Source organism: Drosophila yakuba, unplaced genomic scaffold (assembly GCF_016746365.2).
Source record: "Drosophila yakuba strain Tai18E2 unplaced genomic scaffold, Prin_Dyak_Tai18E2_2.1 Segkk8_quiver_pilon_scaf, whole genome shotgun sequence".
In the NCBI taxonomy this organism is placed as follows: Eukaryota; Metazoa; Arthropoda; class Insecta; order Diptera; family Drosophilidae; genus Drosophila; species Drosophila yakuba.
In genome coordinates, this window is record NW_025048828.1 from 217,253 (window position 1) to 242,658 (window position 25,406).

The 25,406-nt window shown below is 41.6% G+C and overlaps 1 protein-coding gene and 1 pseudogene across 3 annotated transcripts; one reads left to right on the forward strand and one right to left on the reverse strand.

Annotated features, from left to right (window-relative positions):
- The window catches only part of LOC120322353, a 127,201-nt pseudogene that overhangs the window by 35,359 nt on the left and 66,436 nt on the right, over positions 1-25,406 (reverse strand).
- Positions 1,713-11,716, forward strand: LOC26535881 (cholesterol 7-desaturase nvd-like). Of its 3 annotated transcripts, XM_039377393.2 has the most exons (6): positions 1,713-1,811; positions 1,872-2,045; positions 2,106-2,269; positions 11,010-11,121; positions 11,182-11,355; positions 11,416-11,716. In XM_039377393.2, exons 1-6 carry the CDS (start codon positions 1,791-1,793, stop codon positions 11,572-11,574), a joined length of 804 nt encoding a protein of 267 aa, XP_039233327.1. In that variant the 5' UTR covers positions 1,713-1,790; the 3' UTR covers positions 11,575-11,716. The 3 variants fall into 3 exon arrangements, with proteins under 3 accessions (XP_039233327.1, XP_015044705.1, XP_039233328.1); XM_015189219.2 differs by lacking the exons at positions 11,010-11,121; positions 11,182-11,355; positions 11,416-11,716 and adding an exon at positions 4,615-4,755; XM_039377394.1 differs by lacking the exons at positions 11,010-11,121; positions 11,182-11,355; positions 11,416-11,716 and adding an exon at positions 4,586-4,752.

The following is a 25,406-nucleotide window of genomic DNA, read 5'->3' on the forward strand; positions in this document are numbered from 1 at the left end:
ATATACGGACCTGTATGGTTTGGGATTAATTAGAACGCAAACTTGAATACTTAAAAGGCATCCGATACTTTTACCAAACGATCATCACCAAAGCCTCATCCTTTATATTATCATGAGAAATATTTCCATGCACATCACAGACGTTGCTTTCCACATTACGCAAAGTTCTGGCCGTGGAGACCGTAAGTTCGTTGGAAGCGTCATTAATAATGCGTCGATGCACCCTTTCTGCAGAGTCCTTGGTGATCCTCCATCAATGAATTAAGATCTTTTGGCGTATGAGATTTCTGCCTAACTCCCGCCCACCTTGTCCAATTTCAGAAAATGCTAAACGGGTTTTCACGCCATAACATTTCCTTAAGTTCTGTCGCGTTATCTATTCAGCTAAACTACTTTTGTAAGCTTATGACTATAGTTTATATTTTGAAGCCAAGTATTTGCTTAGGCAGGCTGCATCCCGAATAAAACCTATTCTTGCGTTCTGTTAACTATAACACTAAGGGTACCATATTGGTTGTCTTCCCTATAAACAATATATTTTATTCTTATTCAGATCATAAGAGCTATGTATAAAACTAGAAAGTGAGACTAGACATACAGACTTGTGACCAACGCTGCGCGAGTTTGTTTCAGAAAGATTCCACGCCCACTTTAATGCACACAAGACACCCAACACTAAGACGCCTTGCCAATTTTTATCATCGATAAAATAAATAACATCGACTCTCTCCTGATCAAGAATATATAACTTTATACGGTCTATCTTCTGCCTGTTACATACTTTTCAAAGAATCTAGTAAGCCCTTATACTACGAGTAGTTGGTATAAAAAGGTTTTGAGATTTTTGAATTTTATTATTTGTCTTTAAATGTTTATCAATTTCACTTGCAGTTCAGTAACATTGAATGTTAATGATGTTAAACTGTTAGTGTTAAAATTCTTCTTCGCACTTCCACTATATGGTCGGGTATCAGATATTGTTTTTTCCCTACCTTCTACTAGGGATGTCGTGATTTTAAAAATCATTATATATATATTTTTTTTATGATAATATATTAAATATATATAAAAAATATATAATATATTTAATTTTTTTTAAATAAAATTTTTTCCCCACAATAAAAAAAGTTTCTTATTAACTTCATTTTCATATTTCATTTCATATTTTCATTTAAACTTTATATATCATAACTTAAATTCATGGATCTAATACAGATCATAATAATAATATAATAATACTAATAATAAATTTTCAGTGAAATTTTGAATTTCAAATACGTTACATACATATGTAACTTCTTTTTCGCACATTTTCGTAATGTTTATTTTAAAATGCATGGTTGTGTTACCACTGGTTTTTATAATTCTTTCGCTCAGTTTGCATATTGCAGTTTTGTTTTTTATTTCTGTGTAATTTGATATTCATTTTATCACGTGCTCGTGTACTTGGTATCGCGTCGCAATCAGAGTGAGCGAATGGAAAATATCAATAATGTATCAAAAAAAATATCGCAATACCGATATTTGGGCAAAAAAAATATTACGATATAAATATAACATTTTCAGAAAAATATCGATATTTATATTATCAACAACGATACTCCAGAAAATGTTTAAAGTTCTTCGCGATACCACTACCTACCTAAATAACGGTGATAGACGGGGAACTCGACTACAGCGTTTTCTCTTGTTTTCCCTCAAGTGGTCTCCATTTGTTGAAATTAAAATACTTAGCGGAAGTTAACCTAAGTCATTCATTGCAACTGTTTGGAAAGTTTTGCTGTTTTCGTATGGAAATTTCTGGCAAACAGGTAAGCCATATGCATTTATGTGTTTAAATTTCAGTGTTTTAAATAATTTTTTTTTGTAAGATTGGACCGTCTTGTGTGTGTCTTGAAGTTAATTCAAATACATTTGGAAAGATTAAAGTTTTTCAATATATTACACCAATCGAGCCTTTGTTGCAAAAAGTTGTTCATCAGTTCTATGGTCCTCGTTGGAGTGCACCACTTATGAACATTTTTGTTTATGGAGAAAGTGTCATGGTAAGTAAACTGTATAAATATTATACCACATCAATATAATAAAGATTTTTTTACCATTAGTTCGAACGTGATATTAACATATGGAATCATAAAGTACTTCATCGGAATCCTATCTTAGCTAAGGAAGATACATCGATAAAGAAGTTTAGGCTGTGGTTCTCCCAATTCTATTCGTCGAACAGCAAATCATATTCTGAAGCAACCAACTTTGGAACGATGGCTAAGTAAATACTGTGTCTCGAAGAAAATAGAAGACTATTGAAAAAAATCATTTTTAAATTTATGTTATTTTATTAAAGTAATTTGCAAATTTGACGGAGTATAGTAATTTCTTTGTTATTGTTTGTGTAGCGAGTCCCTGTAGTTTCCCCTTTTTCAATTTCTGCCGCCGCGTGTGAGCTTTTCTTCTTCTCCCTCTCGATAAATCACGCACGGCCACTCTACCAGCAGGGCCACACTCGATCTTAGTGTTACCAAGATCTCACAACCGACTAAAAGCCGTACTATCGATAAGTCTCGTGAGCAGTTGCGCCGATGGGGCGCCATTTCAAAATAACATTCCCTTCTCCGACATATTAATATATTTGGCATCCAATATACCCGTTATTATATTGTTATGGATTTGTTGAAAAATGTACAAGTTGAACAAGTACAAGTATCAGTTGATCTAGGCATGTTCGTATATCATGTCTACATCTTGGCAACAATAAGTTTATGTTTAGATTACAGATTGTTGTATTTCCATGTCCACGAACAGCAAAACTGTTATTTCTTACTTAATACATTTGTTAATTAGCTACTTGTAACTTACATGTAGATGGAAGCGCTTTCGTTTACGAAGCAAGCTTACAGGAGCTATCTGTGTCCATCTGAGTGTGGGTATGTTCTTCGGTTTCTCAAAAACTTAAAGAACAATTATGCACTCTATTGAGGATTACGATCATTATAAGATTGTATACCCGTTACTCGTAGATTACTAACTTCGTTCAAAATTATGTAACAGGCAGAAGGAAGCGTTTCCGACCATATAAAGTAAATTTATTCTTATTTAGGATCTATAGCCGAGTCGATCTGGCCATGTTCGTCTTTCCGCATTGAGATTAGGCGCATGCAGACTCCAGACGCCAGGCTAACGTCAATAAAGTTGCCCAAAGTTGCCACGCTCACACTTTTGAAAAATGTTTTGATTTTTTGTTCCATTTTTTTTAGTCTTGTAAATTCTTTTCGATTTGCCAAAAGTCTATTTGCCACGCCCACTCTTACGCCCAAAAACAGCCAAAAGCTAATGTTAGTGTTGAAATTTCTCTTTCGTGCTACCACTAGCTGAGTAAGTCTTCAGGGACATCGTTAAATAATCTGCTCTGCTATTTTATAATTTTCTCTTTTTCGCTATTTACAATCACTTTGTCACACAACCAGTTATATTTTATTGTTGATCGCTATCGCTCTAAGTTCTGAACTGAATACTTAATTTAGTTTCTTAATCATCAAACCTTGAAATAACGGAAATGATCCGCGTTTTGGTCAAAAAGATTATTTGATCATAGTAGAGGCGGAAAAGCGGATTTTAAAATTCTTAGCAAAAAAACTTAACTGAAAAGTGTAGCAAATTGCGCCCGCCACCAAAACAATTTTCAATACATAAGCAAGAAGGGGCCCCTTCCTCATTAAAGTGTTGAATATTTTCAACTACCCCGCGATAACCGCCACGAGTTTCAAAAAATTAAGCCGGTCGCATCGAATTGGCCAGAGCGAATGATTATGTTTCGACTTCTTTTTATGTATAAATACCTCTTTGAGTGAGACTGAATGCAACAAAAAAAATTCAGTTCAACAATAAACGAATGAAATTGTACTGCACCTATTGGCAAAATTTAGCAGTAGGGCATTGATTCTTAAAATATGAAAAATTGTGAAATATACTCCTAGGTGGGATCACATGGATCCAATTACGTGAGTTGACAAAGAAAAGGCTCTAGTCCGGTATAAAAGACATCAGCCCACTAAATGATAAGACAGTCGCGAGTGAAGAAGACAGTCTTGAGAGATGTAGATTTCGTGTCCAAAGCGAGACTACCTACTTTCGTGTTCAAACTGCACGATAGATTTCGTATCCAAGGTGGACGATAGATGGATTGGGATGAATCGGTGAATGCAAAAGGACACCTTGTAAAAGAACAACGGCTTTTCGAGCCAGTAGACAGGAAGTTCCAAGGAGTTTAAAGCCTCCGACATTACCGTCAATGGAATCAACACCGTGAAAGTAATAGACCAAAAGAACAAGATCCTAAGCGTGCAGCAATAGTGTTGGTGTTTCTCTCGATAATGAAACTAATGATGACCAACAAGCGATCAGTGCAGCGGCGTCTTGACCATCACAATGCGTTGGAAAAGAACGTAACCCGCATCCCACATCCGCAATAAGTCACATCGTAAAAACCGAACTAAAATACGAGGTCTACTTAGCATATATAAGCAGTGTAGTGACGATTATAACCAGCAAATTAAATCAAATAACTACAATATTAATAATTAAATAGTTATCCTATTCTTCTTTTTTAAATGCCAGCTAAAACAAAGTAACATCCAAAACGGTGGCCAAGTAATTGCAGAATCAGATAGCGGCTGAAGCGTACCGCGTACATACTACAGTACATACTACTATCGTCGCGCGAACAGAGTTGCGTTAAACGGCTACTCCATCACATAAAAAAGGATAAACTAACTTGTGGTAGGTAGTATGCTCGTTTATTCTGTAAGAATTCATGGTTATAGCAATTGGAACTAACTTAACGCTAGCTCACCGCAGTTTGTCCTCCAGACTTTCGCACACGAACATGAAAATGCTAAGTTTTCCTTATTATACCCGTTACTCGTAGAGTAAAAGGGTATACTAGATTCGTTGAAAAGTATGTAACAGGCAGAAGGAAGCGTTTCCGACCATATAAAGTATATATATTCTTGATCAGGATCAATAGACGAGTCGATTTGGCCATGTCCGTCTGTCCGTCCGTCTGTCCGTCTATCTGTCCGTATGAACGTCGAGATCTCAGGAACTACAAAAGCTAGAAAGTTGAGATTAAGAATGCAGACTCCAGGGACATAGACGCAGCGCAAGTTTGTCAAATCATGCTGCCACGCCTAGTCTAACGCCCACAAACCGCCCAAAACTGCCACGCCCACACTTTTAAAAAATTTTATAATATTTTTTCATTTTTGTATTGGTCTTGTAAATTTCTATCGATTTGCAAAAAAACTTTTTGCCACGCTCACTCTAACGCCCACAAACCGCCCAAAGATGCCACGCCCACACTTTTGAAAAATGTTTTGATATTTTTTCATTTTTGTATTAGTCTTGTAAATTTCTATCTATTTGTCAAAAAACTTTTGGCCATGCCCACTCTTACGCCCACAAACCGCCAAAAACTGTCCTTCGCACTTACACTAGCTGAGTAACGGGTATCAGATAGTCGGGGAACTCGACTATAGCGTTCTCTCTTGTTTCTAACTAGCAAGGCAAGACAGTGACCCACACACATTTGCCTAACAAATCCTATCACATTTGCGAATTGGAGTCTTCAAAAATCGGACGTGTTTTTGATACGCTGCGCGAAAAAAATCCATTATCACGAAGACGGCTGGGCGAGTTTGGCGGAATAACTGCCCAAAGACACTCGGTGCTAATGTGCATCATTTCGGCGCGATAAACAGTGAAAAAAAAACGCGAGCGACAGGCAAATTGCCAAATTTTTTATGACTTTGCAATTCGATGCAGCTGAGAACAACAGCTGACAGCGCTGCCAATTTACGTCGGCAAGTGATCGGAGCTTAGTGGCGTTGCCAGACCATCGGCACTGCCAGGGCTGCTCCAACAGCCGAATCTTGTACCTGTACCCAAAAATAATATTCAAACAATAACTAATTTCAATTTATTATTTGAATCGAAACATCCAAACAGTGCGAAAACACGCTAACAATTAAAAAAAAACAAATAAAAATATAATCATAACTAGTGTTATGTTTAATACAAGTGCTTATTTAATTTAAACAAAATGTGTCAGGCAAAACAAGCTCGAAAAAATGAGCAGCGATAAAATTTCTGCAGTCGCAGCAAAATCACCACCAATAATTAAATTATACTTAGACACAGCTCGGAAGTGTTCTTCAGACTTCGTTTGAACCTTTGTTTCGTGAATGTTCCCTTTAATAAGCGGATCATTGGAGCTCCTCGTTTGATCGGTGCTTTTGTTGTGCTGGATGTAGCGGTCCATACCGGTCTGTATAGCCGGGACCGCTTGTTGCTTATCGAAGCTAACTGTTTTTGTTGCCATTTTATTTTGTTGTGCGGCCGTTGGGACCGAACTCGCAATATGGGTAGTTATATCAATGGGTAGTAGCTCAATGTGGGAACTCACATACTTTGTGTATTTCATCCAGTTAGTGTTGTGCGACGTCAGCCTGTAGGGGTGGTCCGCAATTTCTGGGCTTTGAAGAAGGCTTATCAACAAAGGCGAGTGGTCAGATGAGAGATCCGGTGGTGCTATGGCGCTTATTAGATTGCGTGGGATGTTTTTTGTCACCGCGAAATCAATTAGATCTGGGAACTTTTTTGGGTCTGCAGGCCAATATGTGGGGCTACCAGGAGAAACGTAGTCCAGTTTATTTCTCACCTTTATAAGTGCATTATACAGTTGCCTTCCCTTGGGAGTCACGAGGCGTGATCCCCAGTGCGGCTATGAAGCGATCCCCCAGAGTGTTGTAGAAGTCCATGAATTGACCTTCAGAGATATTAAATCGAGGTGGGCAGTAGGCAGCGGCAATGCAAGTGTTGCCGTTTCCTGAGATCACTTTTATGGACGTGGCTTGCAGGTAATTTGTTGCAAACCTTTGATGAAAGTGGTGTTTGATGCGTTCTCTGATTAAGATGCCCGTTCCGCCGTGGGCCTTGCCATCCGGATGATCTGTGCGGTAAAAGGAATAACCTCTTATATGGAGGTTATATCTCCATGTGAGGTGCGTTTCAACCAGCAGCATGGCGTCGATGTGATTTAGGTTTAGGAATTGAGTTATTTCAAGTTTATGCCGCTGATAGGTTTAAAAGTTCTTTTTTGTGTCTTCCAGGTACTTAGACACAGCTCGGAAGTGTTCTTCAGACAAACATTCACGAAACAAAGGTTCAAACAAAGTCTGAAGAACACTTCCGAGCTGTGTCTAAGTACCTGGAAGACACAAAAAAGAACTTTTAAACCTATCAACTAAAAAGCAGCAAGGGACTGCAAGTTGTGCTAAAAGGTATAGAACCTGACGTCACCCCCTCTAAAATTTAAGAAGCCCTTAAGGCCAGGGGCTTCTGTGCCAAAAATGTTAGCAATATTGTTAACAGAAACAAAAAACCGCAACCACTTTTCAAGGTCGAGCTCGAACCAGATAGAAAAGCCTTAAAGAAAAACGAAGTGCACCCGATCTACAAGCTGCAGCTCTTACTGCATCGAAGAATCACCCGTGGAAGAACCCCACAAACGCAACGGCCCTGTTCAATGCACAAACTGCCAAGAGTATGGACACACCAAGACATACTGCACACTTCGGACGGTCTGCGTAGTCTGCGAGACTTCCACAACTCCGTAAACTGCCCCGCAAACAAAGAAGACCCCCAAATGAAAAAATGTGGCAACTGTGGAGGAAACCATACGGCAAACTACAGAGGCTGTGCGGTCTACAAGGAGCTGAAGAGTCGCATGCGACGAGCGACAGCTACGCACCAACAACATTTCGCCAAGGCAGCCAGATCATCTTTTGGGCAGCTAGATACAACCAAGGGAATCTCCTACGCCGAAGCACTAAGAACAGGCATGGAAAATCCGCCAGCCTCACTCAGAGCTCAGCAGTGCAGAAAGCAAATTGGAATCTATGATGTTCACCATGCAACAAAGTATGATGGAACTTATGTCATTCATGAAAACAACCATGCAAACCCTTGTTCAGAACCAGAACATGGTAATTCAGTTGCTTGTAGCACAACAGTCCAAATAATAAATGACTAACCTACGTATATCCATGTGGAATGCCAACGGTATTTCACGGCATAAACTTGAAATAACTCAATTCCTAAACGTAAATCACATCGACGCCATGCTGCTGGTTGAAACGCACCTCACAGGGAGATATAACTTCTATATAAGAGGCTATACCTTTTACCGCACAGATCATCCGGATGGCAAGGCCCACGGCGGAACGGGCATCTTAATCAGAGAACGCATCAAACACCACTTTCATCAAAGGTTTGCAACAAATTACCTGCAAGCCACGTCCATAAAAGTGATCTCAGGAAACGGCAACCTTTGCATTGCCGCTGTCTACTGCCCACCTCGATTTAATATCTCTGAAGGTCAATTCATGGACTTCTACAACACTCTGGGGGATCGCTTCATAGCCGCAGGAGACTACAACGCCAAACACACGCACTGGGGATCACGCCTCGTGACTCCCAAGGGAAGGCAACTGTATAATGCACTTATAAAGGTGAGCAATAAACTGGACTACGTTTCCCCTGGTAGCCCCACATATTGGCCTGCAGACCCAAAAAAGATCCCAGATCTAATTGATTTCGCGGTGACAAAAAATCCCACGCAATTTAATAAGCGCCATAGCACTACCGGATCTCTCATCTGACCACTCGCCTTTGTTGATAAGCCTTCTTCAAAGCCCAGAAATTGCGGACCACCCCCACATGCTGACGTCGCACAACACTAACTGGATGAAATACAGAAAGTATGTGAGTTCCCACATTGAGCTAACTCCCCAACTAAATATCGAAGCGGACATCGACTGCTCCACCGCCGCACTGGAAGACTCGTCACAGCAGCTAGGATCTCAACCCCAAAACGGAAGGATGGGGAATTTAAGAAGTTCAAAACCAACCGGCAAATTGAACAGCTGGTTCTGGAAAAGAGGCGTCTGCGACGAGCGTGGCAAACCAGCAGATCGCCATGTTCAAAGCAACGTTACTGAAGCCACCCGCAATCTAAACCGGGCCCTGAAGCAAGAAGCTGAAAATGAACAACTTAAATATATTGGAAAACTCTCGCCAACTAGCACAAAGCATCCCTTGTGGAGGGCTCACCCAAATCTAAGCTCTCCAATTCAAACCGTCACCCCTATAAGGAATTCTTCAGGGTGCTGGGCCCGCAGCGACAAAGATAGAGCCGAATCATTTGCCTTACATCTCAGAGGCGTATTCCAGCCGAACCCTGCAGCAAATGATTATGTTCCTCCGCAAATCCACCTCGAAACTGAATCCACGCCAACTACATTTCAGCCGAACGAGATCAAAAGTCATCAGGGAGCTAAAACCAAAAAAGGCTCCAGGCGGTGACCTAATAACTACAAAAATGATAATGGAACTTCCGTACTGTGCTATTAAGGTCATCTGTAAACTCTTCAATGGAATCATAAGTCTCGGCTACTATCCAAGGAAATGGAAAAAATCAATTATTATAATGATACCGAAGCCCGGAAAAGATCACACGATTCCGTCATCTTACAGACCAATAAGTTTATATCATGCCTGTCCAAATTATTCGAAAAATGCCTTCTAACGCGCATAATACCATATATGGGCCCACAACATTATCCAGCCCATCAATTTGGCTTCAGAGAAAAACACGGAACTATAGAGCAAGTAAACAGAATAACATCAGAAATTCGCACAGCCTTCGAACATAGGGAATATTGCAGCGCGATATTTCTCGACGTATCTCAAGCATTCGACCGCGTCTGGCTCAAAGGTCTCATGCATAAAATCAAAACACACTTGCCCGGGTACACCATAAACTCCTTGAATCCTACCTCTACAATAGAGCCTTCGCAGTAAGATGTAATACAACAATTTCCGACAGCTACACTATCGAAGCTGGGGTCCCAAGGTAGCGCACTTGGGCCAACTTATTCGTCCTTTACACAGCAGATATTCCCACGAGTGACCGACTAACAACATCCACCTTCGCCGACGACACTGCGATCCTTAGCCGCTCCAGATGCCCAGTCCGTGCAACAACCCAACTCGCCAACCACTCGTGGTAGTCGAGAAGTGGCTATCTGACTGGCGTATTAAAATAAACGAACAAAAGTGTAAACACATAACGTTTACCCTTAACAGACAAACTTGCCCTCCGCTCTGTATGAATAGCACGCAGATCCCCAAGTTAATGAAGTAACGTATCTGGCATCCACCTCGACAGACGTCTAACATGGCATAGACATATCAAATCAAGAAACTGCACTAAAACTGAAAGCCAGCAGCCTCCACTGGATTATAAACTCACGATCGCCCTTGTGTCTGGACTACAAGGTCCTGCTCTACAACTCCACTCTTAAGCCAATCTGGACGTATGGCTCCCAGCTGTGGGGGAACGCGAGCAGAACCAACATAGACATTTCAGCAGCGCAATCAAAGATCCTGCGAACTATCACTGGGGCACCATGGTATATTCGTAACCAAAACATCCACAGGGACCTCGGCATTCTCGCAGTAAAAGATGAAATAGACAAGCAAAAAGCGTCGTACAATGAAAAACTCTCTGTCCACCCAAATCCTCTAGCAAGGGTCTTGACTCGGGTCTCCAGCCGAACCCGCTGCAACGTACAGACCTTCCAACCCAGCCATAACTTGTCAGGGCCACTGTCTCAGTCTACATGACTCCTAGTTAGGTTATAGTATAAGATTTGATACACTTATTGTTAGTCTCGTAAATGAGAAGATTCAATAAATAAAAGCAAAGCATTTAAAAAAAAAAATAAATAAATATAACATTTTCAGAAAAATATCGATATATTGATATATTATCAACAACCGATACTCCAGAAAATGTTTAAAGTTCTTCGCGATACCACTACCTACCTAAATAACGGGTATCTGATAGACGGGGAACTCGACTACAGCGTTTTCTCTTGTTTTCCCTCAAGGTGGTCTCCATTTGTTGGAAAATTAAAATACTTAGCGGAAGTTAACCTAAGTCATTCATTGCAACTGTTTGGAAAGTTTTGCTGTTTTCGTATGGAAATTTCTGGCAAACAGGTAAGCCATATGCATTTATGTGTTTAAATTTCAGTGTTTTAAATAATCTTTTTTTGTAAGATTGGACCGTCTTGTGTGTGTCTTGAAGTTAATTCAAATACATTTGGAAAGATTAAAGTTTTTCAATATATTACACCAATCGAGCCTTTGTTGCAAAAAGTTGTTCATCAGTTCTATGGTCCTCGTTGGAGTGCACCACTTATGAAAATTTTTGTTTATGGAGAAAGTGTCATGGTAAGTAAACTGTATAAATATTATACCACATCAATATAATAAAGATTTTTCTACCATTAGTTCGAACGTGATATTAACATATGGAATCATAAAGTACTTCATCGGAATCCTATCTTAGCTAAGGAAGATACATCGATAAAGAAGTTTAGGCTGTGGTTCTCCCAATTCTATTCGTCGAACAGCAAATCATATTCTGAAGCAACCAATATTGGTTGGTAGCTAAATTTGTACTGAAATTTAAAGTTTTACTAAACGATGGCTAAGTAAATACTGTGTCTCGAAGAAAATAGAAGACTATTGAAAAAAATCATTTTTAAATTTATGTTATTTTATTAAAGTAATTTGCAAATTTGACGGAGTATAGTAATTTCTTTAGTTATTGTTTCTGTAGCGAGTCCCTGTAGTTTCCCCTTTTTCAATTTCTGCCGCCGCGTGTGAGCTGGGTCAGCAGGGCCACACTCGATCTCAGTGTTACCAAGATCTCACAATCGACTCAAATCGATAGGGCGCCATTTCAAAATAACATTCCCTTCTCCGACATATTAATATATTTGGCATCCAATATACCCGTTATTTATAGTGTTATGGATTTGTTTAAAAATGTACAAGTTGAACAAGTACAAGTTGATCTAGGCATGTTCGTATATCATGTCTACATCTTGGCAACAATAAGTTTATGTTTAGATTACAGATTGTTGTATTTCCATGTCCACGAACAGCAAAACTGTTATTTCTTACTTAACACATTTGTTAATTAGCTACTTGTAACTTACATGTAGATGGAAGCGCTTTCGCTTACGAAGCAAGCTTACAGGAGCTATCTGTGTCCATCTGAGTGTGGGTATGTTCTTCGGTTTCTCAAAAACTTCAAGAACAATTATGCACTCTATTGACGATTACGGTCATTATAAGATTGTATACCCGTTACTCGTAGATTACTAACTTCGTTCAAAATTATGTAACAGGCAGAAGGAAGCGTTTCCGACCATATAAAGTAAATTTATTCTTATTTAGGATCTATAGCCGAGTCGATCTGGCCATGTTCGTCTTTCCGCATTGAGATTAGGCGCATGCAGACTCCAGACGCCAGGCTAACGGCAAAAAAGTTGCCCAAAGTTGCCACGCTCACACTTTTGAATAATGTTTTGATTTTTTGTTACATTTTTTTGGTCTTGTAAATTCTTTTCGATTTGCCAAAAGTCTATTTGCCACGTTGAAATTTCTCTTTCGTGCTACCACTAGCTGAGTAACGGATATCAGATAGTCGGGGAACTCGACTATACGGTTCTCTCTTGTTTATTAATTATTTTGTTGACCAATCCCTTTTAATTTGTAGAAGCCATTTGGCTCATGCCCATTGCATTAAAGAACCTTGTAGGGCATGGTACAGCATTTTTCTTGGAAGTAAGTATGTCTTCAGGGGACATCGTTAAATAATCTGCTCTGCTGTTTTATAATTTTCTCTTTTTCGCTATTTACAATCACTTTGTCACACAACCAGTTATATTTTATTGTTGATCGCTATCGCTCCAAGTTCTGAACTGAATACTTAATTTAGTTTCTTAATCATCAAACCTTGAAATAACGGAAATTATCCGCATTTTGGTCAAAACTTAACTGAAAAATGTAGTAAATTGCGCCCGCCACCAAAACAATTTTCAATACATAATCAAGAAGGGGCCCCTTCCTCATCAAAGTGTTGAATATTTTCAACTACGCCGCGATAACCGCCACGAGTTTCAAAAAAAAAAGCCGGTCGCATTGAATTGGCCAGAGCGAATGATTATGTTTCGACTTCTTTTTATGTATAAATACCTCTTTAAGTGAGACTGAATGCAACAAAAAAAAATGCAGTTCAACAATAAACGAATGAAATTATACTGCACCTATTGGCAAAATTTAGCAGTAGGGCATTGATTCTTAAAATATAAAAAATTGTGAAATATACTCCTAGGTGGGAACACATGGATCCAATTACGTGAGTTGGCAAAGAAAAGGCTCTAGTCCGGTATAAAAGACCTCAGCCCACTAAATGATAAGACAGTCGCGAGTGAAGAAGACAGTCTTGAGAGATGTAGATTTCGTGTCCAAAGCGAGACTACCGACTTTCGTGCTTAGCATATATAAGCAGTGCCGTGACGATTATAACCAGCAAATTAAATCAAATAACTACAATATTAGTAATTAAATAGTGATCCTATTCTTCTTTTTTAATGCCAGCTAAAACAAAGTAACATCAATAACATCCAAAACAAGTGCGGTGGCCAAGTAATTGCAGAATCAGATAGCGGCTGAAGCGTACCGCGTTTTACTGCGGTACATACTACAGTACATACTACTATCGTCGCGCGAACAGAGTTGCGTTAAACGGCTACTCCATCACATAAAAAAGGGATAAACTAACTTGTGGTAGTATGCTCGTTTTATTCTGTAAGAATTCATGGTTATAGCAATTGGAACTAACTTAACGCTAGCTCACCGCAGTTTGTCCTCCAGACTTTCGCACGAACATGAAAATGCTAAGTTTTCCTTATTTCTAACTAGAAAGGCAAGACAGCGAGCCCACACACATTTGCCTAACAAATCCTATCACATTTAAACTGGTTCACAATATAAGTTTACTTAACAAAATACAGATAATTGGATACAGAGGAGGCGAGTAATCGTCCACTGCTTTTTCGTATAACCCTGCTTGGGCGGCTCCGCGTCCAATCCAGGCAGACTGGCCACTCCCTTGAGTAGGTCCTGGTCCGCATCCACAGGCAAATGGGTAAGCGGATGAAATTTCACAATGTTCTCTGCCTCAATTAGGAGACTCTCCAATACATGGTCCCATGGCGCAACTTCCTTCAGGGTATGACGCAGTATTCTTTTGACGCACAGCACCATCCGCTCTCCGACGGGTTCAGTGGTCAATTAAACTCACCTGAATCTTTTCCATCTCGATGAGATGGCTCTCCGCATCAACGGCCTCATCTTCGTGACCCAGAATCTCGTCCGGATCTCGGCAGTTGCAGCATCAACATTTTGATGCTTCATCCTGGTGTGGAAATGTCTCACAATATGGCTGGCTGCCTTAAAAACTCAGGTCCTCTTATCCACCTTGAATCCTGGCTTAGGTCGACTCCGTCGTCGCATCATCCGTTGTATTGTCGGCTGTAGGCACCCTTCTCCATTTGGGAAGCCTTTGGGGATCACAGCAGTTAGCTGCCGTTACTCTGCGTAAGACAACAACTCTCAGCCCAACCGACGAGCGCCCAACAACGAAGGTCCGTGCCACTCAGGACAACAGGAGCGGCGAGCCAGCGGAACGAGCCACAATCCATCCAGGACCAAGGCCGGATAATCAGATTTCTTTGTAGGTCCAAGCACAAAAAAAGATCCAAGATCGAAACTGCATGAGGGCATGCGAAAGGCCCTAGCGGTGTACTACGCAGAGACGGAAAACGACGCACAGCCCGCAGCAGTCTGGACAGAATTGGAGGCGTCATATCCAGACAGACCAGGTCCAAGCGTAAAGCTGATAAACCCCAAGACCTCATCTCAAGTCTGAGCATGGAGGAAATGCAGCGGGAAGGTCAACGGAGGAAGACGAGCAGGGAAAAGAGGCCAAGTACAGAAAGACCCAGGCCCAGCCAGCCGGACTACGGAAAAGTGGCGAAACAAGTTAGAGAATGGTCTTTTCGTTTTGACGGAGAAGTAAAACCCCTCGAATTCCTGGAGCAGTTGGAGTGGTCTGCAAACACGTACGGTTTGGACCTGAACATGATCCCCGAGCCATGCCAGAATTAATGCAAGGAAAGGCTCTGATGGTACTTAGCAAACAACAAGCACTGGAGGACTTGGGCGAGTTCATATACAGTTTTCAGACGTATTTCCTGCCCAGGGGATACTTCACGAAGCCCGCGTACAAGGTGAGATAAAGGAAGCAAGGGTTTAGGGAGGCATTCAAGGACTACATGGTCGAGATGGAGACCCTGATAAGACCCCTTGGGTATGGAAAAAAAGGAAACGCTGGAACTCATCAAGGAGAACTGCACGCCAGACCTCCGAATAGCATTGATATCCTACCACGTGGACGAACTAGAGGCACTCATGATCCTGGCAGATGTGTACGAGGAACTGCACAGGGAACGGGAAGCCTTTGCGGAAGAACACAAATACAGCCGCAACAAAAGCCCCTGCCACAACAGGAGAGTCGCTGCCCTCTCCTGAGTCCGCACACCTTCTACACGTGACGTGTGTTGTGGCAGGGGCTTCGTTGCGGCCGCAAAGAGACGAGCAGGGGTCGCAGGGTGCCGCCTCTCCAAAGTAACTGGAAAGTTAACCGAGGAGGAGCAGCAGTTGTACGCAGCGGTAACGATCGGTGGGGACACATACAAGGTCACGATCGACACCGGGGCAACAGCAAGCTTCATAAGTGAAGAGCTGGCTGCCCGTGGAGCGATTACAAGGATACGATGGCAGGTTAGGTTGGCAGATGGAAGGTGCGGCGAAATCAATGCCAAGCTCGAAATAAGAGTGGAGTTCGGCAACAGGCGACTTGTCATGAGCCTACTAATATTACCAGGGATAGTGGATACGTTGGTGCTGGCGTGGAATTTCCTCACGCAAGTCGGGGCTGAGGCAATACCTTGGAGTCGCATCTTGGTACCGACGTTTCGTGCAAACGGACGCCAGGGACTACGGGACTTGCGCAATCCTCACACAGGACACAGAAGATGGCGAAAGGGTCATTTCATACTCCAGCCGGACCCTAAACGGAGCCGAGAAGAACCTCTCGACAACAGAGAAGGAGTGCTTGACAATTGTGTGGGCTTCGGAAGCTAAAGCCGTACCTTGAGGGCTACCACTTTAAGGTAGTGACCGATCATATGGCGCTGAAGTGGCTGAACAGCATAGAAAGCCCTTCGGGAAGAATTGTCAGATGGGCGTTGGAGCTGCAGCAGTACGCAGACAGGAAAGGCCAGTTGAACGTGGTAGCATACGCGTTGTCGAGGCAGCCATTGCCAGAGTCGGTCTCAGCAGAACCCGAAATGCTGAGAAGAGCGCAGGAATGCAGAGAGACGCAAGGGCCTACGTTCGGAAATGCGAGGACTGCGCAAGGTTCAAACTGAATCAGCGGCAGTCGGCGGGGAAGATGTTGACACAGATCCCGGAGGAACCCTGGGCGTCGCCCAGTGTCGCGACAGTAAGCGCCGATTTCGTCGGACCACTTCCAAGATCGAAGCACGGAAACAGTAAGTTGTTGGTGCTGATCGACAGGTTTTCGAAGTGGACGAAGTTGGTGCCTTTGCGAACGGCCACGGCGGAAACGTTGCTCAAAGCGTTCAGGGAACGCATGGTCTCACGGTTTGGAGTACCGAAGGTGGTGATCACGGACAACGGCGTGCAGTTCACGAGCCGGGCTTTTAAGAAGTTCCTCAACGACATGGGGATAAAGCAGCAGCTTACGGCACCGTATACCCCACAGGAGAATCCGACGGAGATAGCCAACCGCACTGTGAAGACAATGATAGCGCAGTTTGCCGGACAGAACCAGAGGAATTGGGATGAAAGATGGCCCGAAATCATGCTGGCTGTGAATTCCAGTGTTTCAGATTCCACAGGCTACTCACCGGCATTTTTGACACAGGGCCGCGAGCCAAGACTATCGAACGCACTCTATGACAGAGAAACGCTAGGTACGGGAAGGCAACCAGAGTCTCCGGAAGGTGCGGCCAAACTAGCTCCGAGGTTCAAGGAACCGTAACAAATTGTGGATTTCATATCGCCAGTGATATGTAAGATTCGCCACCGGAAGAACAAAAAGGAACGCACGGTACATGGCTGAATGAGGCCGGTGGACAATCCATCCAGCACAAAGGCCGGATAATCAGATTTCTTTGTAGGTCCAAGCACAAATAAAGATCCAAGAACGAACCGGATTCTATAAATTTGGTGGGAACGAACGCACAAACTCTACTGAGCTAGCTGCACGTATTCCGTAGCGAGCAGACCAAGAAAATCAGTTCGTTACAGCTTATAGTGCTGAGGCCCTTTGTCCAGCTCCTTTAACGATGTATCTCCAACTTTGGCTGCAGCATCGAACACAAGCCGCACCTTGCCGGGCTTGTTGGGGTTTTCGACACCAAAGTGTGGCAAATACCAAAGTCGGTCGCTCCTTAGCGCGAACTCATCCGGCTGCAACTTTCTCGCATATCCTTTAGAGACGTAATCCTTGATGATCCGGTCATATTCTTGCGCCAACGGCTTGTTGCGCTTCAATTTCCTCTCAACGTTGACCAGCCTCTTGTGCGCCATCTCGTAGCTCTGTGGCAGCACAACGTGGTCGTCCTTCCACAGCAATCCTGTCTGGTAGCGACGCCCCACTCTTACCGTGGTGTCTTCGAGGATCCTTTTGGGCCCGAACAACGTCGCTGGCTGCGACCTGTGGTGCGGGCTTCACTCCAAAGTTCTCCACGTTGAAGTAGTCCTCCAGCATTTGCTCCATTATGTCGTCCACTGACACGGCGAGTAGGCAGGAACTCGGTGATGGCATGGTCGATTGCCCACATTCAGGTCCGAACACAACCCAGCCCAGCTCGGTTGCGTCCGCGTACGGTCCCTCTCTAGAGAACCGCCTCGTTCTAAGTCCATGATCCAGACCGATGAGCAGCTTCGGCACCGCGTAGCTGTAAGGCTACATCGGCAGACGCGCATCTCGCTGCACGCCCTGGACATTCTGTCGAATTAATGTCTGCATCGGCAGACTCAGGCTTAAAACGGCATTAACGTTTTTTAATGCGTGGCAAGTGGTCTTTCCGACTCCACTTATCTGCAGGCACACCACGTTGGTAGGCTCTCTGGCTGCCGACGCTCTCCTTGCACTCCAAGATCCCTTCGCAGCTCGTCATCGATCATCGTGACCGAGGATCTTTTGTCTAGGAGCGCATATATCCACCCACTGACCAGCACCGTATAGCGTAACGGGCAGTTGGCATCCTCCTTCGGCGTCAACGCAGCTTAGGTTCTTTTGGGTGGGCGGTCTCGCTTCACGCGGAGCACTTCTCTCCAGGCTGTTTCTGGAAACCGCTGGCTGCTGGTTCCCTCCGTGGCGTCTAAAACCATCTTGCTGCTGCGGCCTTCGCTCTTCGTCCGCGCCATGTAGCAGACGATGATGCATCCTCCGGCATCCGTTAATATGGCACTCAGATTGCATATGGCAGTAGCGTGCCCGCTTCGTAAGAATGTGAAGCAGACTCGGTGCCTCTTTACAATGCTCCACCTTCCAGGCGGCGAAGCTCCAACAAATTCTTGTCAATTCGTGATTCCGTATTGTCCTCGGCAGATGGGACAACTGCCATGGCGATCATCCTGTTCGCCTTCGTAGTGGTCGACGCTCGCATGCAGAACTCGACACCTCGGCTCCTTTCCCTCGACGTCCAAAACCGTGCACTCCACGTTTGCGTACTTCTGTAGCCAAGCGCTGAAGTGGACTACAGTGGGGAAGGGCACGATCGTTGCAGCATGCCTGGCCCACTCCACTCGTTTGCTTGTAGAAAGCTTGGAGTTGGGTTCCCGAGGTGCTGCTCCGCCTTCGCTGACTTCAAGAAGTCCGCCAGGTTGCTCACTTGGGTGGCGAAGGGAATAATCTTCGCCAGGTTGTGTTCCGAAATCAGTGGCACCTCTCGCACGCTGTTGTGCTGGCTGCGTATGAGCTGCTCCGGTCGGCCAAACCTAAAGCGCAGCTGCTTCATCACGGCGCTAACATTTCCGCTGTCTGCGGTCGCCGATGTTTGGCGCTCCTTGCGCCTCGTGACCGCTGGCTGCGACCCGGTTGTACCGCCATCCGACGGTGGCGGCTCCTCTGTCGCTGGCTGCGACGCCTTTGTCGCTGGCTGCGACGACTCTGTCGCTGACTGCGAGTCCTTTGCCGGCATGTAGCGCTGGTTGCGCTCCTCCTTGCTGGCTCCTGGCAACTTTCTAGCTGGCCGTCTAAGCCGTCATCCAGTGCAAGTTGCCCTTGCAGTCGCCCTCGGACTTCGAATAAAAGATGTCGTCGCGCGAACGAGGTTGGCTTAAACGGCTACTCCACCATGGATCCCGAACAAAAGGCAAACTTATTCCGTGGCAGTAGACTCGTTTTATTCTGTAGGGATTAAGGGTTATAACAGTTGGAACTAACTTAATCCTAGCTCACCGCAGTGTGACCCCCAAGCTTTCGCGCCATAATGAAAATGCTAAGATTTCCCGGCTTTTTTGACAACTTGCGATGGCGATAACAATCCTAACATATTCGGACTAGTTCACAATTAAAAATACAAACTATCGATTACAATGTTCGATCCGCGACAATTGACCACTGCAGTCACTTGTCTTCCTTGGCCCTCGGAGCCGCTGCAGGAATCAGCTTCGATTTAGGTTCTGCACCATTGGTATATGACTATTAATCGTCGTCATCCGAGACGAACTCTTGGGCTAGATCCGGTTGTGATCGTCTGCAGGATTCTCTGATAATGGGGATTCTGTTTTTTTCTGCGCTCCGAATTTATTTTGCGTTTGTCAAAACCAGCGGCGGTTTTTAATAAATTATTAATAATTTTATTTTGTATATTTAATTATTACAACTCTGTTTGCTTGGCGAGGGAATCTAGTTTAAATAAATTTATTTTCTTGACTCCGTCTTCCGTGCGGTTGTGGGCAGTGCTGTTTGGTTTTGTTTTTGTGTGCAAGTTAACACAAGCCAACGAGCTAGAGCAGTTGGCTCAGTTTGAATTTGCATTTACTAGGATAAAGAGCGGCAGCTCGTCAACTCCGACTAAACGTCGTAAAAACACATTTTTATTAATTACTCTGCCAGACCACAAGGCTGGCAGTTAAAAGAGAAAAGTTCCTCTCAACGTAAATAATAATTTTCTATGCTCCCCGGACCCCCTGAGCAGCCAGCGAAGGAGGCCGGTGCGATACATCTTCAAATAATTGGCGCTCAACTAGTGGTAAAAACCACCACCAACCACCATCATCACCAACACCACCCACAGAGCATCTAAATTTGCGGCAAAGCAAAAGACAGCGGCGCGGGAAAAGTGAAGGGAATAAGTGAGGAAATGACATACACACCGAAAAAAATGCCCCGATGCTAAACGCATTTTAAGTCTGTTAATATTTTTGTACCACAAACCGCTGCACAGAAGCGTTTAAAAAAAAAATATATATAATAATACAAAAATTGTTAATCAATGCCAATGTTACAGTGAAAAAAATTATTTCCAGCAGAAATTATTTTAAACAAAAAAATTATTTTCAACAGCAAGTATTTTAAACAAAAAAAAAATATTTTCAACAGAATTCAATGTGAACAAAAATTATTTTTTATAACAACGAATACGATCGGTTTTCATTTATGGTTGTTGTTATACCCGTTACTCGTAGAGTAACGAGCCTTTAAGTTCTACTTAGCTTTATATGTCAAGCTTATCGGATCGTTAAGCTCGTTACCGTTAAGCGGTTCGTATCTTGGGAGAATGTTATTTATGAGTCTTTTGAAGAGTGAGGCTTTCCAAACGATAGGCTTTAGCTTTTTATTTGAAGAGTGAATATCCCCCACCTTTTAGATATTAGCTTGTCTTCAAGCGATTATTTCTGGATATAAATGTGGTACTGGATTTTCAATTTCAGCTATCTGTTTTTGATTCTGTTTCTTTTTCGATATTTTTGTAAGTGGTTTTACTTGGTTTTAGGTAAGAGATAATAATTTTGTGTGGCGCTTTTTTACATTTCATATAAAAGTAAAATATGTAAATTTAAACTAAAACACATATGAAGATTATTAGTATGTTTCTTTAAATTGTGTTCCTCTTATTGTTTAACAAAATCCTTTCCTTAATTTCTATGTGTGACATTGGTTTGATTTTTGTTACATTGTGTTCAGTAAATATTATATTTGTGTATTGTTGAATACTATTAGATATTGTAATTTGTTTAAATTCTGCTGTGCACCTGGATATTTTTATAATTTTATTATTTTCAATATCTCTTGACCGTTACAATTGTGATAAAGTTTTTCTCTTGTCATAGGTTATACGAATAATTGGTTTAATGTATTGAATATAGGATTGTTTACGATATTTTCGTGGTGTGGTGTTTCGTGTTTTATTATGTTAGCTATGCAATGGTCTTTGACAATATTCTTTGTTAATGTATTTAGAACATACATAGTTGTTATGTGAGTAGAATTTGGCTTCAATATCTTCCATAATAATTTGGTACTGTGTCTTGTGATAGAATCGAAATTTTTTGTTCAATATGTTGCCTGCCGTCTTCGTGTAGTGTGCCAAAACGATATTTTAATGTAATCTACAAAGTTAACCAGTCCTGGTTTGTTTCGTTTTGAGATGCGTATGCCATTTATTTCTCTTTCCATTTTCTCGGTTAAATATTTAATTTGTGTGACATTTTTAAATTCTTGACATTGTTTAATTATACTATTAAATGTTTCTTCAACTTCTGTAATATTTATGGTGAGACAGTGATGCATAAAGGTGATGGGAATTTGTATTGTTCCAGATTCAAACAATATAAATCCTTGATTGTTTTCTATTGGGTTGATTTCGATTGTTCCTGCTGTAGTTTGTGTCGCAATACAAGTTATTATAGTGATTATGAGTCCGATGATTGGGAGGTGTCGGTTTGCTGGCAAGTATTTGCTGTCATTAACTTTATTTTTCTTTTTAAATTTGCTTTTATAATGAATAACGTTTTGACCTCTATTATTTTCGTTATAATGTTTTCCATCTAATTGTTCTATTCTGCCTGTTTTTCTAAAGGGATTCTTTGATTTTGCGCGTGTTAAGGGTGCTTGTCTAAATTTTGTGTCGATTTCGAAATCCTGTCGTTTTTTGTTAAGATTTTTGATTTTCATTTCTTTAATCATCTGGGTATCATAAGTAGGTGTGTCTGCGTAAAGAAGGATTTAGCCGGTATCTGTCCGGTTGTGTTATGTTTATCTTGTGGTTGTATATGGTATAAAATTGTTTCCATTCGTGTTTCTATATTTTCTCTATTGTTTTCAGTATTGATAATTCTGATTTTTTCATTTATGGTTTTATGAAGGCGTTCTATGTCTGCTATTCCTGTTTTACTTGTGGTAATATCTATTTGTATGTCTTCGTTGTTTAGCCAAGTTTTTAAAGAAGTGCTTATAAACGCGGAGTCCTTGTCTGCTTTAATTTTCTGTGGTTTTCCCATGTCGTTAAAAATTCTAGTAAGGGCTCGTTTTGCCTCTAACCAATCTCTACTGTTTATTTTAATAAGTGAAGCAAATTTTGAATAAACGTCTATACAAGATAAATACTGTTCGTTGTCAATAGCATAAAAGTCAATAACATAAATTTCGCGTGGGGTTATTTGTCTCTGGAGTTATTTCGAAAACTAGTTTTGTTGGTCTATGTTCTGTCTTTGCAAGGTTACAGACTTTACAATCATTGATAATGTTTTGAATTAGTTTATTATAATCGGGAAAATAGTGAGTTTCTTTAAATAATCGTATTATTTTTTCAGTACCAAGTAATAATGAATTCTTTAAATTCAGGATAAGATTTTATGTCTTTTAACATTATGATACTTTTCAGAATTTTCACGTTACTATGTGGGTTAATGGTTTCTCGATATGCTTTTTGAAAAACTAAAAAGTCTTTATCGTTTTCCAGGCAAATAACACTGCTTAAGAAGTATATAATAAGGATATCTTTTGCCTTTGTCAGGGTCATGTCAGTGTATTTGATGGTCAATTTTATTTTGGAAAAGTATTTTGTTGTCTCTACTTGGTCTACGCTATATTTTATAAATTCAATTTGTCTTGCAAAATAGTTTATAGGTTCTTCTGTAATTTCAATGTAGGTTTCGTTGCTTTCTGATGAACTGTGTATTGTTGCTGCTGTTGAAATATTTTCTTCTTCGCCTACCATGTTTTCTTCAATTTTGACGCGAGATAAAGCGTCTGCTACATGGTTAAGTTTACCTTCTAAATATTTGATTTTGAAATTATATTCGCTAAGTCTAATTCGCCAACGTTGTAGTTTTATGTTAGGCTCTTTAATATTATTTAGCCAAACAAGGGGTTTGTGATCGCTCAAAATCTCAAAGGGGACTCCATAGAGATATGGGCGGAAATATTTGGTTGCCCAAACGATTGCTAGTAGTTCTTTTTCAATAGTGCTATAATTTTGTTCATGATCATTTAAAGTTCTGCTTTACTGGTTTATTGTCTTGCGGTAACACGGCTCCTATGGCAAAATTGCTAGCGACAGTAGTCCCATGAAATGTTTTTGTGAAATCAGGACAAATCAAAATTGGGTCGTTCATTATGACTGTTTTTAATATTTTAAATGATTTATTATATTCTTCGTTTCTTGTGTCTATTTAAGTTTCTTTTTTTAGAAATATTGTCAGAGGTTTTGCAATCTTTGCAAAGTCTGGAATGAACTTACGGTAGTATCCGCATAAGCCTAAGAAAGATTTGATTTCTTTTGGTGTCTTTGGGAGAGGAAATTTTTCGATTGCCTTAACTTTCTCTTTATTAGGTCGTATGCCTTCTGGACTTTTAATATGACCCAGAAATTTGTTTGCTTTTGTAAAAATTCGCATTTGTCCAATTGGAGTTTAAGATTGCTTTCTTTAAGTTTCTCAAAAACCTTTCTCTTCGTAGGCAAACGTATACGAGTATGGTCTTTTGTAAACTGGGTTTTCGTGAGCGGTTTTTATATCATGAGGTATTATACTTGTAAATGTAAGGTTTTCATTTTTGCAATATTGAATGTCACTGAACTCGTTTAATAAATCCTTTGATCGCTACGCACATACGATCGTATGGCAGCGATGACGGATGGATTTACCCGGTCGGATGCATTCGCTTGTGGCGAGTAAACGGTAGTAAGAGTGTGGCCAATCTTATGCTCCCGTAAAATCTAAATTGAGATCCATTATCTGAGATAGCTCATGCTGCAATTATTTAACTACTACATCAGCTGCTACCTTTTGCCTTTAGGAAAACGAATTTACTGTAATGATCTACGGATACGGGCCTAAAAAATCGACGGAAAGTTTTTAGAATGGCCTTGCGGATTCAGGAGCTATTCCCATGGGTGGTCTCAAAGCGCTATCATGCCTTGGTCGTCCTACAGGTTTCGCACCTGTGGCACCTGGGCCAATAATAAAACCTCCTTAGCCTCTCTTACGTTTTATGCATACCTCCATGTGAAGCTAAGGGATCATTATGAGCTTTTCTAAGAATTTCGGGCACTAGGCCCCTAGGAATCCATAACTTCCAACAAAAAATCATGCATTGGGTCTCCTGTTAAGTGCTCTGTCTTTCTGTAGAGAAATCCATCAGCTACTTTTAAGTCCGGAAGACTCTCCACAAGTTCCGTATAGTCAGGATCGCTAAATTTTCAGACTCAAAATCAACTAACAGCCCGCGACTTGCACCTAAGGCCGCAACCTCTTCCTTATTAACCCGTGATAAAGCAGGGATAAAATCAGGGACAACATTGAGCTTGCCGCTTCTATGCTCAATTTTAAAATTAAAGCCTTGAAGTTTTAATGCCCATCATGGCCTTACGTGAAGGGAACCATTTTATGCAGATAATGCCAGCCAAACACTCTTTCTCTCTGACTGCGTACGATTTTTGCGCCTTGTTCAGCTTCTTCGAGACAAATGCTATTGGGCATTTTTCGTCACTTTCGGACTTCTGCACTAACACTCCTCCCACCCCGGAGTTGCTGGCATCGCAGTGAATGTAAAATGGCTGGCTGAAATCTGGGCTACGAAGAACTGTGGTAGAACAAAGCATCTTCTTTAATTTCGCAAACGCTTCTTCTCCTTCCGGAGTCATCACAAATTTTTGCCTGGTCCTTAAAAGATCTTTTGCTAATGAACCGACCATATCAACGCATTTAAATTCCCATTTGGCAATGGAAAATTCGTCATTGCAGATATTTTGTATGCGTCCGTTCGAACTACCCTTTACCCACAACATGACCTAAATATTTAACATTTTTCATGCAAAATT

Excerpts from the sequence above, each read along its gene's own strand:
- LOC26535881 (XM_039377393.2), top strand. The coding sequence starts at position 1,791 with ATGGAAATTTCTGGCAAACAG. Across the intron at positions 2,046-2,105 it reads TTTATGGAGAAAGTGTCATG|TTCGAACGTGATATTAACAT; the intron begins GTAAGTAAACTG and ends TTTTACCATTAG. Across the intron at positions 2,270-11,009 it reads AACTTTGGAACGATGGCTAA|GTGGTCTCCATTTGTTGGAA; the intron begins GTAAATACTGTG and ends TTTTCCCTCAAG.